This window comes from Achroia grisella, unplaced genomic scaffold, assembly GCF_030625045.1.
Source record: "Achroia grisella isolate CSIRO2021 unplaced genomic scaffold, CSIRO_AGI_Agris_v1 utg780, whole genome shotgun sequence".
NCBI classification, from domain to species: domain Eukaryota; kingdom Metazoa; phylum Arthropoda; class Insecta; order Lepidoptera; family Pyralidae; genus Achroia; species Achroia grisella.
In genome coordinates, this window is record NW_026713020.1 from 2,926,218 (window position 1) to 2,946,175 (window position 19,958).

The 19,958-nt window shown below is 38.5% G+C and overlaps 1 protein-coding gene across 1 annotated transcript; it reads left to right on the forward strand.

Annotated features, from left to right (window-relative positions):
* Positions 1-13,882: 13,882 nt before the first annotated feature.
* On the forward strand, positions 13,883-19,672 carry LOC131851025 (uncharacterized). Its single transcript, XM_059201448.1, has one exon. The coding sequence runs from the start codon at positions 13,883-13,885 to the stop codon at positions 19,670-19,672; it is 5,790 nt and encodes a 1,929-aa protein (XP_059057431.1).
* The last annotated feature ends 286 nt before the right edge of the window (positions 19,673-19,958 follow it).

Here is a 19,958-nt window from a genome sequence, read left to right on the forward strand (position 1 = left end):
CTCCACCGACTCGTTAAAGCTCTGCATGTCTCGAGTGGTATTCCCGATGCAGATATTCTTGCAAAATATTCGCCGACCTTTCTGAAGAGTCACTAGAATGCTGTCAGATTTTTTAGCGCCGTTTTAAGACGAGCTTCTTTCGTGTTGTGAAAATATTTCACCAAAAATTTTATGGCCAAAGAATGTTGTTATTTTTTCAACGAACTAATAACACATATAGAGACACATTTAATTGAGGTTTAACTAGATTTTTTTATATCATGGAATGTCGTACAAGCTGACGGTGCTTCTAATAGTAAGCGGTAACTAGCTATATACATGACTTAGCTTTACGGACATCATGTTGTCATGTGAAACCCGTGTTGGCGCGCAAGCGACGACAGTGGACGGCTGCGGGGTCTGCGGGCGCCGCGGGGCATCCGAGCCGGCAGCGAGCCCGATCTGCCGCGACACCTCACTCGGCCATTCCGTGCATTGGGCACCGCACGCACTTCTCACTTTCTTAACACTTGTAATATATATATTCTAAAATACATAATCATACAGTCCACAACGTGATATCATTTCACCACCCTAACCGGGCCTAGTCAACCCGTGATAGCTCAAGAGTTGACATTCGAGAAAACTAAGATGTCATGCGTCTTATACTGTTATATGGCTGTTGCCGATGGCAACCTTTTTGATAGTTTTTATGTTTTTTATATATATTTGAATTTTATATTTTGACGTTCTGTTTTTATATACTATTTGTTTTCTTATGCCATATTGTCTATATATTTTTGCTAGCGAGCTGATTACACCTATTTTACCTCACCTAAGAACGTGTCTCATTTTTAACCAGCCTTAATACAGTCCATCCTTCCATCCGTAACATTGTGGTCCTTTCTTTCGCCGTCTTTAGTATTACATTATAATAAAAATTCTAAATTTTTCCGACATGAAGACACGTTCCCAAACGAAGGGTGAGAGTAATCAGCCAAGAGCGGAATCCTCCGCGGATATAGTTGGTGAGGAACCTAGCGCGCCGCTCGAAACAACGGGCGCAGCACGCTCTTTTATTTCAGGTTCCACTACTTCATCTTCCACTGTCAGAGCCCGTTCCGTAGCCGCTCAAGTCGAACATGCGAAAAAGCTTTTGGATTTGGAACGAGCCGCAGCTGCGAGAGAAGCGGAGCGTGAACGTGAAATACAACAAAGAGAAGCGGAGCGAGAACGACAATTACAACAAAGAGAACGTGAGGTACTCGAATTGGAGCTATCTGCTCAACTAGCTGAAATTGAAGCTGAAGATGAACGTAACAGTCGACATAGCGTACGTTCGTCTATTAAATATGTCCAGGGTTGGCTCAACAAATGTGTGGATGTTGCAACGGAGCCTAGGGAGGTGGTCATTCCCAGTCGTACTGCCCCTGTTGGTATTCAAGCCACCGGTAGTTCGGCTCTTGTGGATTTCCTACCTTCTACAACGTATCCCCGCAGTCGTACCCCTGTTTCGGAGGTCGCTTATTCGCGCCTCGGTACGTCTGCCCTTGTGGATCGCGTCTCTGTTTCTAATAAATTCACTAACAGACATTTGACTTTTTCAGAGCCCCAATCTACATATCTTCAATCTTCAGGTCCTCTTAATGCGGTGCTGGCTGAATCATCAGCACAGTGTAGTTACCAGTGTCCCCAGGGAACAGTAACTACAAATCAGCACCCGGAGAGTAATATTTGTTGTAAAAATAATACACACACAGGTAAGTCAGATATTCATTTATTAGCAAATGCAATAACAGCTTTAACGAATGTTAACCGTCCTTCAAAACACAGGGATGATCGGCTACCTCCCTATGATGGTAAACATTTAGATTGGTTTATTTTTAAAAGAGTTTTCGAAGAGTCAGCCTCTTCGTACACGCCTGCTGAAAACTTAACACGTATTGGCATGGCGTTACGTGGTAGTGCACGAGAGGCCGTTGCTGTATTGTTGGTGACAGCACACGACCCTGCGCCAGTCATGGCACAGCTAGAAATGCGGTTCGCTCGACCAGAGTACATTGTGCTACATGAAGTAAATACACTGCGAGCCCTTCCTAGGCTAGGCACAGAATCGAGAGATTTACATATCCTCGCTTGTCGCGTTCGTAACAGTGTCGAAATTATAAAATTACTGAAAAACAAAGCTTATTTAGAATCTCCTGAACTTTTTAACTCTGTATTATCCAAATTGACCCCACTAATGAGATCACGGTGGATAGATTTTATTATTTCCAACAAAAATTTCACCTCCAACACGTCTGTAGGTTCACCAACAAAACTTGAACTTTTAGCGGATTTTTTGACTAGGGAGGTAAATATTCAATTACAATTTGGCATAATTAATAATCATCCTAGTAGTTCCTTCGATAATTATTCTAAAATAAATTCTAAAATGAAAAATTCATCACATTCTAGTACATTTTCTTTGAGTGACAATGTTGATAATACGCATGACAAGACATTAACATGTCTTTATTGTCAGCAGTGTCATGTAATAGATATGTGTAAAAAATTTCTTTCTCTCACACCTCAAAAGAGGTTTGAGTGGTGTAAAAATGAAAAAGTTTGTAACAGATGCCTTAAGAAAGGTTTACACAGATATAAATATTGTACTAGAGGGGATTTATGTAATATTTCTGGGTGTAAATATAAGCATCATAAACTTTTACATTTTTTGTCGGGTGTGTCGGGGTCCTCTGTCAGTAATAATTATGTTACTATAGAGGATATATCTCAGGAGGACCAACCACGAGCGCACATTTCCATGAATTCCGCAGTTTGTCCTCCGATAATGACAACCGATAAAAACGTTAACGAGACAGTTGCTCATACGTTCATTGGTCAGACTGTCAATGAATATAAGACTTTACGGCCATTGTTAAAAGTTGTGGCGGTTACAGTAAGTGGCCCTAAGGGTAGTGTCGACACATTTGCTCTTTTGGACGATGGATCGACTTCTACCTTTATTGATTCTAAGATTTCTCGCGCTATAGGGGCATCTGGACCGAAGGCTAGCCTCAAGGTGGAATGCATTGGGGGGCTCTCAAAACTGTCTGAAGTAGAGTTTGTCGACGTATGTATTAAAGGGCGCAATTTTGATGGTGATCCTTTTAAACTACGTAGAGTGCGTTCCATTGCCAGATTGGGTGTCTCACGACAGACGTTACGTGCGACTGACTTAGAAAGGTTTTCTCATTTGTCAGATTTGAAAAATATTATTTCTTATGAAAATGTGCAACCAACCCTTATTATAGGTATTGATAATTGGTTTTTATCCCTTCCTTCACAAGTTCGAGAGAATGGTCCCTCTGAACCCGTGGCATACTTAACTAAATTGGGTTGGGTCATTTTTGGTTTTTCACATTCGTCAAATAATGTACCAGGGACGGATTCAGAAGTTAATGTAAATTATGTAACAACTTCTGACACTTTAGAAATAGACAAATTAAATAAAAATAATTTTAAATTAGACCCGACAGGAATAGGTACTAAAATGTCTACCTCTTCCGCAGACACGCGAGCGGTTTCTATTCTATTAAATTCGGCACAACTGATGGGCAGCCGTAACCAAACTACGAGGTCGGCAGCTTCAAGAAACCTCACACCTTCTTCAACAACTGAAGAGATGCTAGATCCAAGTATCTTCATGCACCGAAGAGCTAGCAGCAAAAAGCTACTGTGGCCTGCCAACACCTCGAGGTATTAAAATAGATGTTGCAATATTGAGTCGTTGCGAGAAGAGGGACACTACTACAAAATTATCTGGGATAACTGCACAGCCTTCTTGAGTACTGTGAGAGTTCTTGAGACATTGAGTAAGCTACACGGTGCGAGTATTTTAGATGCAGCAAGCAATCACAACACTCGTTTATGCATTATTCCTTCTGTAGCACCGTTTATGGGTGACACTTGAAAACGCCTTGTCAGAAATGTTAAGTGCGCCATGAAGTCATCATTGCATTTACGCTACGAGTTTTTGAAGGGATGCTGACAAGTATTATTATTGTAGATGCAGAAGTCTTAGCCAATTCACGTCCCTTGACCCATGTCTCTGATGTTCCCTAGTGCACGCTGGTTTTAAGAACATTAAAATTAATACCAAAGTCAAGGACTGATAGAAATGCCCAGTCTCCTACGCGTCGTCGACGTCGGTCGGTCCTAATTTTAGAGAGCAACCTTCCTCGAGGTAGCTGACTTAAAGGCAGAGTTTCGGCGGTCCACACTGGCAACGATGGCGGTCCACCCTGGCAAGTCTCATCGATGTCAAACCACTGACGGAACACTGCGTTGAGCTCCCAAGAAGCTGGTGCGGTTGCCCATCAGCTAAATTGGGGAGGATGTTGCCGATGGCAACCTTTTTGATAGTTTTTATGTTTTTTATATATATTTGAATTTTATATTTTGACGTTCTGTTTTTATATACTATTTGTTTTCTTATGCCATATTGTCTATATATTTTTGCTAGCGAGCTGATTACACCTATTTTACCTCACCTAAGAACGTGTCTCATTTTTAACCAGCCTTAATACAGTCCATCCTTCCATCCGTAACAATGGCTATTTAGTACAGTAATAAGCTGACAGACCAGCTCATGATATCATGATGAAACATTTTCGCTATTAAAACGAGATAAAAATAATAAAGAATAGTTCATTCGATTAGAATCTCTGTACTTCAAGTTGATGCGGCTATCCCGTTGGTACTTTAGTTTATCAATTCTCTAGGCTCTAGTTCTTCCATAGATATTCTGACTTCTGATTCTATCGCACAGTGAAACGTCAATTTATGAACATAAATACAATGAAATCATCTTAATTATTATCTCTGTATTGATAGCTGCAAAACTTGAAATAACAGAACATTGTGTTAAGATAATATTTACGTTGCCACTTCTAGCCGCGTCGATTTCAACGAGATTAATGGCGGATCTTCAGTGCTAAATAAACGGAGGTTGTTAAAAACACCTGTCGATGTTGTTGTTGGGACTTATATATATAACATAAATGAAAAACGCGTACGTAGTACATTTCGTAATGTTAATTTTCTTTTCTTCAGTATTACAGATTTTTTTCTCTAACTATAAATAATGAAAGATTCAGTGAAATATTTATTAAAAACACAATAACAATAATATAAATAAATATATGTATGAATCAATAAAATTTTGAATATGTAAACATATAACTCTATCTGATATAATAATAATTAATATAAGGATAGGCACTGGTCAGTATTATTTGATTTGCGTAAAAAGTTTCTGATTAATATTCAAATTCAATTTTGCTATTTGCATTTGTTTGGGATTAGCGAATAGCTAGCTAATCGCAAACAAATGGAAATTACGTGAGCGCCTATCTAATCTGGTGTTTACAATCAGTGAGAGATTTATATTGTATTCACTTGTTTGACTAGTAAATATTATGTGGCTTTCTTTAGAAATATAATAATGATTACAATATAATGTTAGCTTAAAAAATTACTAAACTCATGTTTTATAATTATTAAACAAATACAGTGTTTAAGAATTGTAAAAAAACACACTATTAAACATTACAAGTTTGTAAGGTATAAGGAAGACAATGTCATTTTATTTATGATTTGTATTATTTCTAGATATATTCTCATTTTTTTTACATTAAATAAGAAAGCATAAATAGAGCAGAAACAGAGATATAAACTATATACTATTTTTAAAATAAACAGACAGACAAATTCATTTGTAACAGACTATACAAGTGAAGTCGTCGAGATTCACTAGTTTTTAAATTTACCCTGTACTTGTTTTGTTGTTGCTGAAAATTTTATATTTTTTTGTTTTATTGCATGAGCACATACAAAAACGGTTGCCAAAAGTCATTTACACTATCCAGACACACTTTGCATATAAAACTGAATCTGGGAGTTTAATTATTGTAGTTGTGGGTTAATCTTGTTTAATGTGTACACAAGTGAAGCTTTATTTATATAAATACAGAAATTGAACAATTAATCGTACCACCACCAAACCACACCGCTGAGAACGGATCTTCCTTCATTATGGAGTACATATATTAATACCGCACTGTAACCCATGATTATATTTCGAGTTTGACTTCACTGCCGGTACGGTCTTGGTGGTCTAGCGGTTAAACACACCGCCTTACTACGAATGGTCGTGGGTACGATTCCTCGCAGGATCCAACATTTGTATTCATAAGTATGATTGTTTGTATTGATGTGGGTGTTTTTTACATGCTCGTATTTTTTTCTAAAATAATTCTACATATAACACAATACACATACTCAACTCAAGCTCTGCTTAGCTTAGGACTGGATGACGCTTTATAAACGTCCTGTGTTATTTTTATTGCGATGTTATATACAATGTTTTCTTGGTAAAATTTTCACATGTCAGTTATAAAAAGAAATGTTAATATATTACGTTCTTAACCCAGACAATCTACCCTAATATTATAGATAACTATGATGTGAGGACAGAATTTTGAGGACATAGCGCAATTTTGAAATTAAATATTCTTAAACTGTTTAAAAAACACATTTGGATGTCATAAAGGCTATATGATATGTTATTATATACAAGACTTACAAAGTTACGAAAAAGCCTCGTCTCGTCTCTCTCTCTCTCTCTCCTCGGCTATTATTATGTATCACTAAAATCTAAATTTGTAATAATAAACGAAAACACTGCAAAACTTTTATAACAATTACAGTTTGTGCAACTGGCATTCAGATACCTTCAGTTCTAAAGAAAAAAAAACAAAATACTTTATGGATTATAAAAATATTACCTTAGATTTATTAATTACAGTGACTCACAAAAATGCCCCAATGTTTGACCATTTCGCATTCCATCGCCTGTTATGATGTGAGGATACAATTAATAAACCTGAACTGCTAGTATGTGATAGCCCTGCTTCTTGGCTTTCGAATAAGCCGCCAATGATGAATTACTATTGGCTGGCTATGAACTTATGCCACTGTGAAATATAAAAACTATTGGGGCATTTTTGACCGTTTAGGACAATCTCGCGATATATGTGATATTCCGTTCGATCTACCTATCCACTGAAGATAAAAACATTCACATTAGCTAACTGGAAATATATCTACTTCCTCCCTCTCTCATCCAATACTTTTCATACAACTTGCTGACCATGAAGCCTATTTCTCCTGCCCTCAAATCCGAAGTTATCAAGCGAATTAACGAAGGCGTATCCACCCGTAGGGTGGCCCAAGAACTTTCCGTGAGTAAGTCTACTGTTGCTAGGATACGAAAGGAACACTGCGCCGCTGTTGCCCCACCCTCAAAAGGGCGCCCAAGGAAGTTATCAGAGTCCAGTGCCCGGTATGTGGTGAGGCTTATCACTTGGGGGGCCATGGATACTGCCGTAGAGGTCCAACGACACCTTATCAATGCCATGGACGTCTCCACAAGTGCCGAAACTATACGTCGGACACTCAAGAAGGCCAAGCTTCGATCTGGTAACAAGATCCGCAAGCCGTTTTTAACGAAGCGTCATCGGCAAATACGGCTAGCATGGGCTAAGATGTACCGCCATTGGACGGTGGAGGATTGGCGTAGGGTCATCTTCTCTGACGAGACGAAGGTCAATCTTGTGGGCTCTGATGGCTGCAAGTGGTGCTGGAAACGACCAGGTAAAACGCTAGAGACCCGCGTCATTGAGTCGACGCTGAAGCATGGCGGAGGAAATATCATGGTATGGGGCTGTATCACTGCCGATGGCCCCGGATATATTACTAGGATCATTGGAAATATGAACTCGGTGCTCTATCAAGGCATCCTTAAAGAGGAACTTCTCCAGACCATTGAATGGTATGGCTTTGAAAAGTCACGCGTCATCTTTCAGCACGATAATGACCCAAAGCATACAGCTTTGGCGACCCGAAAATGTCTCCGAGACCTGCGTCTAAAGGTTCTGGCATGGCCTCCGCAATCTCCCGACATGAATCCAATCGAGCACATGTGGCAGAAGGTCAAGATTCGTCTTGCAATTGACCCAAGACGACCGAAAAACAAAGACCAGATGTGAGCTAAGTTTCAGAGAATCTGGAATGAGGTAAGCAAGGAAGATTGCAGTAGACTGATCGACAGTATGCCAGAGAGGGTGCAGGCGCTTCTCCGAGCTCGTGGGGGACATACAAAATACTGAAATGAGGAAATAAAATGAGATGTTGTGAAATTTGATCAAACGGTCAAAAATGCCCCAATGCGTTTTTAACTTTGTAATCATTGTAATGTCATAACTAGTTTAGTAATAATCATGCAACTTATATTGTTTAATAGCTCAATGGGAGCACTATTACATACTAAAGTATCAGCTGTGCATCTATTGAATTTATTGAGTTTGACTACTTTTTGTGTCGAGCTACACATCATTGGGGCATTTTTGTGAGTCACTGTAAATATAATAACATTTTGAATGCATGACAAATTGTCATGCATTCAATGGAAAACTTTAACCGTATAGGGTGATTTATCATGACCTCGCCACATTTATATAGTAGCGGTTATAAATTAAATGCGTGTACCAACCCAAACCCCTAAATACAAGACGTTGGACGCTAGCCCGACCTTAATACTAGCCTAGAACCCACAATGAAGAGAGCCAAGAAAGGTGCGACTATACTCATAGGAGGGGCGGAATCGTTAGCGTAGTCGTTCGACTATTAAGTTAATTAAATGCTATTCGTATTATTTTATCTATTTAGTTAAATTCATTACTATTAATCTTTAATTGGTTGCTATTAATGACACCGTTTTCATATAATAGAGCCAAATACAAATAATATATAAAAACTGTTTGCAAATAATATTTACGTTGTAAAATGGAATAAATATATAACAAATTTAATAAACGGAATTAATTACATATTGTATAAAATTAAAATTAAAAACTTTAATTAATTAATTACGTAATACATATGCCATTAATTCCTAATAATAATAATAAATTAATTAGGTACCTAATTGCTTTGAAATTATGTTCAATATTAACATTGCATTTTGCTACTTTGGTTCAAGTAGGCATAGATATTCAAATCAATCCTCTTCTGAATGCAAACGTTTGCATTATGAGGAGATTAAACTCTCAATCATTTGCCAACTGTTTGTTTAATCGATATTGCAAATTCCTTAAATTATTATAAAGCAATGAAATAAATAACATTTTTTTTAATATATAAAACTTAACCATACAACTACTATGTATAAAGATTCGTTCGTTCGATTTGTCGCTTTCACAACATTAATAAATTTCTACCTTAATCATGTTATGGAGTTTGGTGCCAGAGTCGCAGAATAATGGTAGTTAAGTTTCAGCCACGCTCTATTTCACGGTTGTTCGTTCAGCACACTTGTGTTATTAATTAAAGTAGTGGCAGTATGTTAAAACTTCATTACCCTTTACAATACTGAAAGGCAACATGTGTGAAGTACTTTATTGTTATAATTATTATTAATCTTTGTTGGCCATGAACCATACTTTACTATAATGTAATATAATAATTTTTAATGAAATTAATAAGTTATAAATAAATAAATTGAATATTTTTAAACATTTATAATATTAATATATTATAAATTTTAATATAAATTATCATATTTCGTTGAATATCTGTTTACTGGTGAGTATGTATATTTGTACCTTCAATGCTACAAATATACAGTAAGAACTAATACTGTTTTCATAGTGTTCACAGAATTAAAAACAGATTTTATATTGATAAAAGTTTTTATTCATGGCACTTATGAGTATACTTAATTGGAAAATAACATTTTTTTTCTAGCAACAATATGAAAAAACTTTTTATTTGATTCTTCTTTTAATGCTCTTCGTTAAAACATTTAAAGAAAAGCAAACAACTGTGATTTAATTTCGCATGCGTGTAGTACTTATTTGAACTTACCAAAGATACTTTTTTCACGTCAACTTAATCTCAGTCACGTAAGTTATGTAAAATCCAGTAACTTAAAAAATACTCAAGATATTTATTAGTTGAAAATACACACTGTTACAATAATTTTTAAAGATCTGAATTCTTTATCAAAAGACAGGTAGGTACAAATGGTTTGAAACGAATTTTTCAAGAGAGCTCCAGATAATGATAGTTGAAAGGTTGAACGTTTAACATCTCCTATAAAAGCCTTTCAGCAAAATGAGCTGTAATGACACTGAAAACCACTTTCTTGTCCAACGTTTCCTTTTGCTCTAGGTATACGTTGAAGACGCAGATCAAGAAAATGGTATCTTAAAAAGACGTTAATAAATTATTGTGGATTTAAAAGTTTATAAGCCAAAACATACTTAGAGAGTCGAAGTTTCGTTTATACAAGTTGTGTTGAATCTTATGGAATATTAAGTTGTCAATCGTATGGATTTTTTATTGAATTCAATTTCATATTGAGATTATAACAATACCATATATAGGCGTAGGTACATAAGTGTACTTAGGTATGTAGGTGAAATAACATAAAATGTTACTGTTACATATAATAAAACATACTACTGTATTCGTAATAAAATATTGTTATCAACTTAAAGTAAACATATATATATCATTGTACTAGAATTAAAACCAAATTAAAGAATTTATTCGTAAATTCAATTAACATTTTTTAAAGTCTTTCACTTCTTTAAATGGTACCATAACCACGTTATATAAATATAAAAATGTTAGAAACTTTTGTGATAAATAGAACCCTTTAATCTTTTTAGATGAGAATGTTTATAAGCACTATCTAAATTAAATATATGTTTACGATGCATTAATACAGTTATTAAATAAAATTGCATAAATTTATGTAAAAAAAGAATACTTACTGATCCCACTAAAAAGGTCTTTTCAACCTCTAAATAGTAATATAAATGGCTTTCCGCGCCTGTATGTTTCAACGCTTACTTTTTTTTAACCAGGGTTTTAAAATGAATTTGACAGTTGTCTAGTTATGTAAACGATTAATAAGTATTCAATTTAATTAATATTTTAATATATTAAAACATTAATCTGTAGTCTCAAAATAGGTGCAATAGGTAAGAAAGAATTAGTATTAATCACATCTTGTGTAGCTGAAGACACCATCACTCTTCACCCGTCGCGCGCCGTCTTGAACTTTCTCACTTTACTCGCTAAAATAATGAAACTTAGTATCTGTTTAGTTCACCAGAGTTAGTTTAAGTCAAATGACTTCGAAAAGAACATATTTCTTTACGTGAGATATTTTGTATGTGCAATAAAATATAATTTAGGACTTATCTCCAGATACGTAAACATAAATAAAAAAAAATGTTAATTTAATGTAAAAATTTAACATTTTGTAATTTTAAAATTATAAAAAGAGGGCAAATTCACTTCAGAGTTAAAACTAATAAGAAAACAAATGTATCGTCAAATATATAAGAAACATTGAACAAAAGTTAATGGGCTGATTTTGATTTAGTAATGGCTTAATTAGAGTACAATATCTGCTTTTTATATTGAAATCATATTATTTTCAATAAAATACGTAATTAAAGTTTTATATATGTTGATCTATTATTCTTTGTGGTTATTTTCGGTTTCTTTTATTGTACTAACTACTAAGTAATTATTAATGATATATAAGGACAATCTACAGGGAAAATGGGACCGTAGAAACAGCATCCCGAAGTACTCATTACTTCACTGCACAGTCTTGGTGGAGTCATAAAGGCAATTACTTCAACGTTTTCTTTTCCTGTGGCTTCATAAAATGCTACTTTTTTCATTTAATATTTTATTATGGTTTCTGGTGAAAACATCAACTGGGGTGGATATAAATAAAACCTTTATTTGGAAAATAATTAATAATTGTTAAAGGTAAACAAATTGTTTGAATATAGTATATTATCTTTATTTGACCAAGTTTATAGTGTTTTTATTATACGATAGGCTAAAGGCTGTTTGGATTCTAATAGGATATTATGTATCTATATATTTAATAAAGTCACAAAAAGAACTCTTAATCTTATATGTTGCTAAGCATTCATTTCGGAGATCTAAGGTCTTATAGTGTACTTCGTAATTTTAATGCTTATTTTGAACTGCTTGACTACAAGAACAGAAATAATGCATTCAATTGTTATAAGATTGTATACTATAAAATTACTAGTTGTCCCAGCAAACGTTGTTTTGCCTTAAAATAAAAATAAAAAATTTAGGGTTGGACTACCCCTAACATTTAGGGGGATGAAAAATAGATGTTGGCCGATTCTCAGACCTACTCAATACGCTCACAAAATTTCATGAGAATCGTTCAAGCCGTTTCGGAGGAGTATGGGAACGAAAACTGTGACACGAGAATTTTATATATAAGTGTAGAAAAATATTAACTGTAATATTTCTATAATATATGGTAAATATAGTGTAACGTAAAAATAAAATACTAGCTTCATACTGTGATCAAGTTCTGCTTTCTCATTAGGGAGCTTAAAAGCAACTTTACTTAGACCCTACTCGTCACAACATTAAAAAGTTGTAAGAGAAAATATCTCACAAAGTATGTTTTATCGCAGTTTCGAGTTGAGACTTTCTCCCACGTAAGCTTGTGGACGTCGCTAATGATGCGTAAGACCTTTAGGCTAACAAAATGTGTCTTGTCAGTCTAAGGGCAGACGCACATTAAATATACCCTTATATTTTTTCAGCAATTTACCAAAGTATCAGTGACTCGCCACTTAATAGATATCATATAGATTGTAAATAATTTTGATATTTTTTGTAATAATGGTACATATTCTGGTCGTTAATTTATCTTGCTAAAAATAAAAAAAAATACGTAGTAATATAAATATATCACTATTGTAAAAGATAAAACGTTTATAAATTGACAACTTGTGAAGGTTGGATGGAAAGGGGATTGTTAGAAATGTTGATTGATGTTCTTATTACTAGCAATGTACCATGTTAGGTTGACCTCCACCCGGTTCACCCTGGAGACCACCTTGTTAAATTGTTGGTGAATTTGTCACATTGGGCTAACTGACCTGGCCTCATGCTCATCTTATCATCTTCCATTGTCAGCGGGTGCACCATTCCATTATCATCCATAAAAAAACTTGTGAAGGTATTATATATATATATATATATATATATAGATCAAATCAGTAACAAGAGGTTTAGACACGAGTGTTCCAGTGGTTGTGCTATTTTTTGATTTGAGCAAGGCTTTCGATTTTGTAAGTCATGATAAGTTGTTGAATAAATTATGGAAATACGGAATCAGAGGTACGACAAATGAATGGTTCAAAACTTACTTAAAGGATAGATATCAATGTACAGAAATAACAAAAATTATTAATAATACAAATAAAATAAAATTCAAATCAGCTTACAGGAAAAATGAAAATGGGGTACCTCAAGGCAGCATCTTAGCTCCATTATTATTTTCAATATATATAAATGACTTACCAGATAGTACACTGCATGAATCAATACTTTTTGCTGACGACACGACAATTATAATTAAGGGACATTGTTGGCGACCGGCCGCCGCAACCTCTTTTGATACTTTTATTATTTTTAAATCTATATTTTTAGAACAGTTCTTTTTATACGTCATGTTTTTTGATACATTTCAATTATTCTATCATTGTCTTTCATATAGTTCGCAATTGTACATATTAATATATTATTATTCCAAACTACGTGTTTTCATCATTTAGACACCCATACAGTCCACCGATTCGTTATATTTTGGTCCTTTTCGCTGCCGTAAGGTAAAATTTACCGACCTAAATTATTTTCCAAATTTTTCATTTCATATTGCATTACGTTTTTTGTCATCTGTCATTTTCATTTTTCTTCATATTTTTCATCGTTTAACATGGTGGAGACACGTAGCAAAAGCAAATCAGTTGCGAACTTAACGGCTGTGGAAGTCGAACGATCGCATCGCGATCGCACCGAACGATCGCGCCGCGACCGAGCGGCTTCAACAACCGCAATTGAGGACGTATCGGCATCATCAGCTAGAATAGTCACACAAACGGCGGACGCCTCCATCTCGGTACCAGCGTCATCTCGCTGTACCAAGCGTCCTACTGACACCACTAGCTCACATCATAGAGTCGAAGCCCATACGTCATCAACTAATAAGACACATAGCTGTTGCAGCAAAGAGCGCTCGCAGTCCTCGCGGTCGGCCGCGACTGTCCGCGCCCAGAAGCTCGCCATCGAAGCGGAACTCCTGCGAAGCAGAGTGGCACGTCAACGTGAACTCTCGCGTCAACAGGCGGAACGCGAGCAACTAGCTCGTTTGGAGTTCGAGGCTGAGCAGAAAGAGTTGGAAGCTAAACTCGCCGCACTGGATGCCAAAGATAAGTCTGCGCATTCACATAGTTCTCGTCATTCCATTCGCGATACCGAAATACGTACAGCGACATGGGTTTCACAGCAAAATGCGAACATGACCATGGCACATGTGAACATACCCGGGAATGCACCGACTGTCACCTTGGACGATAACCAAGGACCTATATTACAGCCGGCCGCCCTTCCCACCACGGTCTCGTCACATATACCACATGTCAACCACGCTAACCAATCGAAACCTGCACGTACCATTGGCGACAACTACACAACCGTAGCCAGACTCCCATCAACTGAGCACCCACCAGCGGACCCCATAGCCCAACTTACCCACGCAATCAACAGTCTGTCTAACCATCCCAAAAAGCCCGATCTCGTCCCCTTCTCAGGTGACGTTAATCAATGGATGGCCTTTAAAAGTTGTTACGAAAGAACTAAATTAAATTTTTCCGCAACAGAGAACCTAACACGTTTAAACAACGCCATTCGGGGACCGGCGTACCAGGCCGTGGCGTCACTCCTGTGGACCTCTTGCGACCCCCAGGCCGTTATGAGCACATTGGAGCAGACTTACGCCCGACCAGAAATTCTCGTCGCCCGTGAGGTCGCAGAGCTACGCAACACCCCAAAGTTAAGTTCCCCTGAAGATTTAAATTCACTTGCAAATAGATTGCGTAATTTCGTAGCTACTTTAAAATTAGTAAACCAGTACGACTATCTATATTCACCCGAGCTTTTTCGTATAATTTTACTTAAATTAACCGAACACACTAGAGCTCGTTTTACGGATTTTGCTGCAACTCACGTAAGTGAGCAACAATGTGTAGCAAAAATAGAGTTGCTGTCACAATTTTTATTAGTAGAAGCAGACAAGCAACTCCGTTACAACTTTGTACAAGACTATACTATCAAGCCGCACACCATGCATTCTAGGGTCCATAGTAACATAAAAAAGGAAACAATACATGTTACGGCTTCTAATAGTAATACATCAGAATGTACATACTGTAAACAGGGGTGCCACAGTATAAAGTCTTGTAAGATATTTTTGTCTCTTACAGTAGATAACAGATGGCGTTGGGTTCGAGACAACAAAGTCTGCTATCGCTGTCTCAAATCGAATCCTCATAAATGGAACAATTGTCGAGCTAAATGTTGCGGAGTCAATGGATGTTCACGTCGTCACAACTCTCTTCTACATGGCACGCCGCCCGACGATATTAAGACTAGTCCGACATCTAACATCCATTGCACTCAAATACCACTCGACATTACAACCGTTCCTACAGATATAGCCAACGAACCCATTAAAGTCGCTAACACGTCCGACATCTTAATTAACACAACAGGTGCACCTTCACGTCCACGCGGATTATTGAAAGTATTACCTGTCATTCTCGAAGGTCCTGACGGCGAATACGAAACTACAGCGCTGCTAGATGAAGGTAGTACGGCAACGCTAATTGATAATAAGGTGGCAATGCGCATCGGCGCCAAGCCCGCCTGTCAAGAGCGTCTTCGTATCGAAGGTGTAAACGGTATGTCAAAAGATGTTGACGTTGGTTACGTAAACTTCTATATCCGAGGACGTAACCTATCCGACCGCTACTTAGTAGAGCACGCACGTGCTATTAATCCGCTAAGCTTGCGTGTTCGAAGCCAAAACATAAACGACTACATGGACTACCAGCACCTGTCAGACCTATCTGAGGAACTTTCATGCGCGAATGCCACACCTAGTGTTCTCATTGGAGCCCCTGACTGGCATCTATCCCTGAGCCGCGAGGTAAGATGCGGAAAAAGGAATGAACCCGTCGCCTCGAGAACATTACTAGGTTGGGTACTCCACGGTGCCATGTCATCATCATCCAAACCGCTCGATTTCGTTAATTATGTTTGTGATGATTTGGACAACCTTATAAAACGACAGTATGAGATCGACTCCTTGGGTATAACAAAAAACTTACCACTCGTTAGTGACGACGACAAGCGAGCGATAGACACTATCGAAAATTCTGCTCGCCAGCTTGAAGATAATCACTACGAAGTTGGATTGCCCTGGAAAAAGGTCCTACCAACTCTCATACCTGATAGTTACCCACAGGCACTATCCCGTCTCAGAGCTCTTGAAAGACAAATGTCCAAAGACGAGTCATTTGCGGCAGCATATCACAATTTTATTAATGATATCGTCCGTAAAGGTTATGCCGAAGAGTGTGATCCACAGACGTATTATAAACGACGGCCACAGAATATTTCCTGTACTAATCCGAATGGTACAATCCGTTGGTATCTGCCAACCTTCGGGGTATTTCACCCACAGAAGAAAAAGTTACGAGTGGTTCACGACGCGGCGGCTACCTCAAAAAGCGTAAGCTTCAACAGCTTGCTATTACAGGGCCCTGATTTATTGTGCTCTTTGTTAGATATCCTATTTCGCTTCAGAGAGGGCGCTGTGGCATTAAATGCTGACATTAAAGAAATGTTTCCGCAAATAAAAATTGCTGAAAAGGATAGGGATGCTCAACGCTTTCTTTGGCGTAATAAAGATGGCACAATTATGGAGTACCGTATGAAAGCTATGATTTTCGGTGCTGTATGTAGTCCATTTATTGCGCTCTATATTAAAAACAAAAACGCAAAGAAAGCAGAGGCCACCTATCCCCTCGCATATAAAGCAATAGTGGAAGATCATTATATGGATGACTACCTCGGAAGCCACTCTAATGTCACTGAAGCAGCACAGATAGCATCCGATATAATCACTGTACATAAAACATGCGGTTTTGAAATGCGGGGTTGGATATCAAACAACTCACAAGCATTGTCTCTCGTCCCCAAAAACCTCAGAAGCGAATCGAATTCCGACGTTTACTTACCACCAAATAACGACGTTGGTATTCTAGGCGTTAAATGGAACCCTCTCCATGACTCGCTCACCTTTCGTACAGGACACCAATTACCTGACGTTCTAACCAAACGTAGCTTACTGTCCAATATTATGAAGGTGTATGACCCACTTGGCTTATTAATGCCTATCATCATCTCGGGTCGTATCCTATTTCAGAAACTGTGGCGAGCAGGTATTGACTGGGATACTCCCATACCTCACAAATTTATCGTTGAATGCGAAGACTGGTACACTAAATTACAGGGTACTGCCAATATCAAAATCGCACGTTGGTATATGTGTAAGCCAGATCCTATCGACGTTCAGCTGCATGTCGTAGCTGACGGCGGCGAGCAGGCTTACGCCTGTGTCGCATATTGGCGTTTTACCTACAACGACGGTTCAATTTCCACTGCTCTTATAGGTAGTAAAGCACGTGTCGCACCTTTAAAACCGCTCTCCATACCTCGCTTGGAGTTGCAGGCAGCACTCATTGCTTCGCGATTCGCACAAACCATTCTACGCGCGCATCGTTTTAACCCCTCCACGATAACTTACTGGACGGACTCGACCACTGTACTTAAATGGATCCGCAGTGACGCTCGGACATTTAAACCTTTTGTCGCCCACAGGTTGGGAGAGATACTGGAGACCACAAATCCGTGCAATTGGAGGTGGATTCCTACCTCTCTCAACGTGGCCGATGATGCCACTAAACCCAAAAATATAGACTTATCTCTATCTCACAGATGGTTTACCGGCCCACCATTCCTTTTAGAACCACCACTTCTTTGGCCGACTGAGAATGAAAGCGACGCAGAGGAGATTTCACCAGACCCCGAGCTAAAGTCGGAACTTGTGATGTTGCTCTCCTGCGTCCAATCACCTGATCCCCCAGTACCTATTGCAATTCGATTCAGTTCGTGGCTTCGTTTACTACGTGCTACCGCTCGCGTTCTCCAAGGTGCACGTCTGTTTCGGCTTAAACTATCTCGGCCAATTAACACAAATTCTAAATTGTTTCTAGATGACACCACATCTCCCTCACAACTTCGTGTTCGGGACGTCATAGAAGCCGAGAAGATGCTATTCCGTCGAGCTCAAATAGACAGCTTCCCCGGAGAGCTGAAAGCCATCCAAACTACGCAGCCCCTGCCCAGAAACAGTCGCATTGCTACACTTGCACCGGTAATAGACGAAGATGGATTATTACGAATAGATTCTCGTATAAAACGTGCCCCAGACGTGTGTGAGAATGCGAAATCACCTATCATTCTGGATGGCCGCCACCATATCGCACGGCTACTGATTCTCCATCATCACATACAGTCAGCACATGCATTCAATGAGCTCATCTTAAACGAAATAAGACAAAGATTTTGGATACTAAGAGCGCGAAATACTATCCGCAGCGTAGTACACACATGTATGCAGTGTCGCAGATGGAAAGGCAAGGTAATCAAGCCACAGACTGGCGACTTACCGCTAGAACGAGTTGACCACAGCAAAAGACCATTTACGCATGTAGGGCTCGATTACTTTGGCCCTATTGTAGTTACCGTACATCGTCGCAACGAAAAACGGTATGTCGCCCTTTATACATGCCTAGTCACAAGAGCGTTACATCTCGAAGTAGTACCTTCGCTTTCAGCCGACGCCGCCATAATGAGCCTAAGGCGTTTCATAGCTCGTCGAGGATCCCCTTGTACCATATACTCGGACAATGGTACGAATTTTGTTGGTGCTTTCCGTGAGTTACGATGCCTTTATGACGACCCGGTGGTAGAGTACGCAACCAACCACAAAATTGAGTGGCATTTCATCCCACCTGCGTCGCCATTCATGGGCGGAGCCTGGGAGAGACTTGTGCGAACCGTCAAAACAGCCTTGAGATCCTGTCTGAGCAGAAAAACAATAAAGGAGGAAACATTAGTCACACTCCTACTCGAAGCGGAAGCCATCATCAACGCGAGGCCACTCACGTATATTTCACCATCGCCACACGCACCCGAGGCATTAACGCCATTCCACTTCATCCTGGGCACTTCATCAACAACACCATGGACAAGTTCGCTAACAGACGCCGACTTAGTACGCAGATGCGATTGGAGGAGGGTACTGCGTCTGGCTGATCACTTCTGGGCACGGTGGCTGCGCGAATATTTACCGACGCTCCGGTCAAGAGGACCCCACAGAGGGACGGCAACCGTAGCTGAGGGTGATGTGGTGCTCATCGCCGACTCTTCCCTACCTCGTGGCCTCTGGCCCCTAGGTAGAATAGTCAAGGTCTATCCAGGCCCGGACGGAGTGGTCCGCGTGGCGGACGTCCTTACTAAAGGCGGTACGTTGCGCAGACCAGTCCGAAAATTAATTTTAATGCAAGAAGAGCCGCAGTCGGTCGCCACCAGTAGTTAGTGTTCCACTGGGGGCCCGGTATGTTGGCGACCGGCCGCCGCAACCTCTTTTGATACTTTTATTATTTTTAAATCTATATTTTTAGAACAGTTCTTTTTATACGTCATGTTTTTTGATACATTTCAATTATTCTATCATTGTCTTTCATATAGTTCGCAATTGTACATATTAATATATTATTATTCCAAACTACGTGTTTTCATCATTTAGACACCCATACAGTCCACCGATTCGTTATAGACATAATAAAGAAACTTTCGAATTAGAAATTAATAATACAATAAAG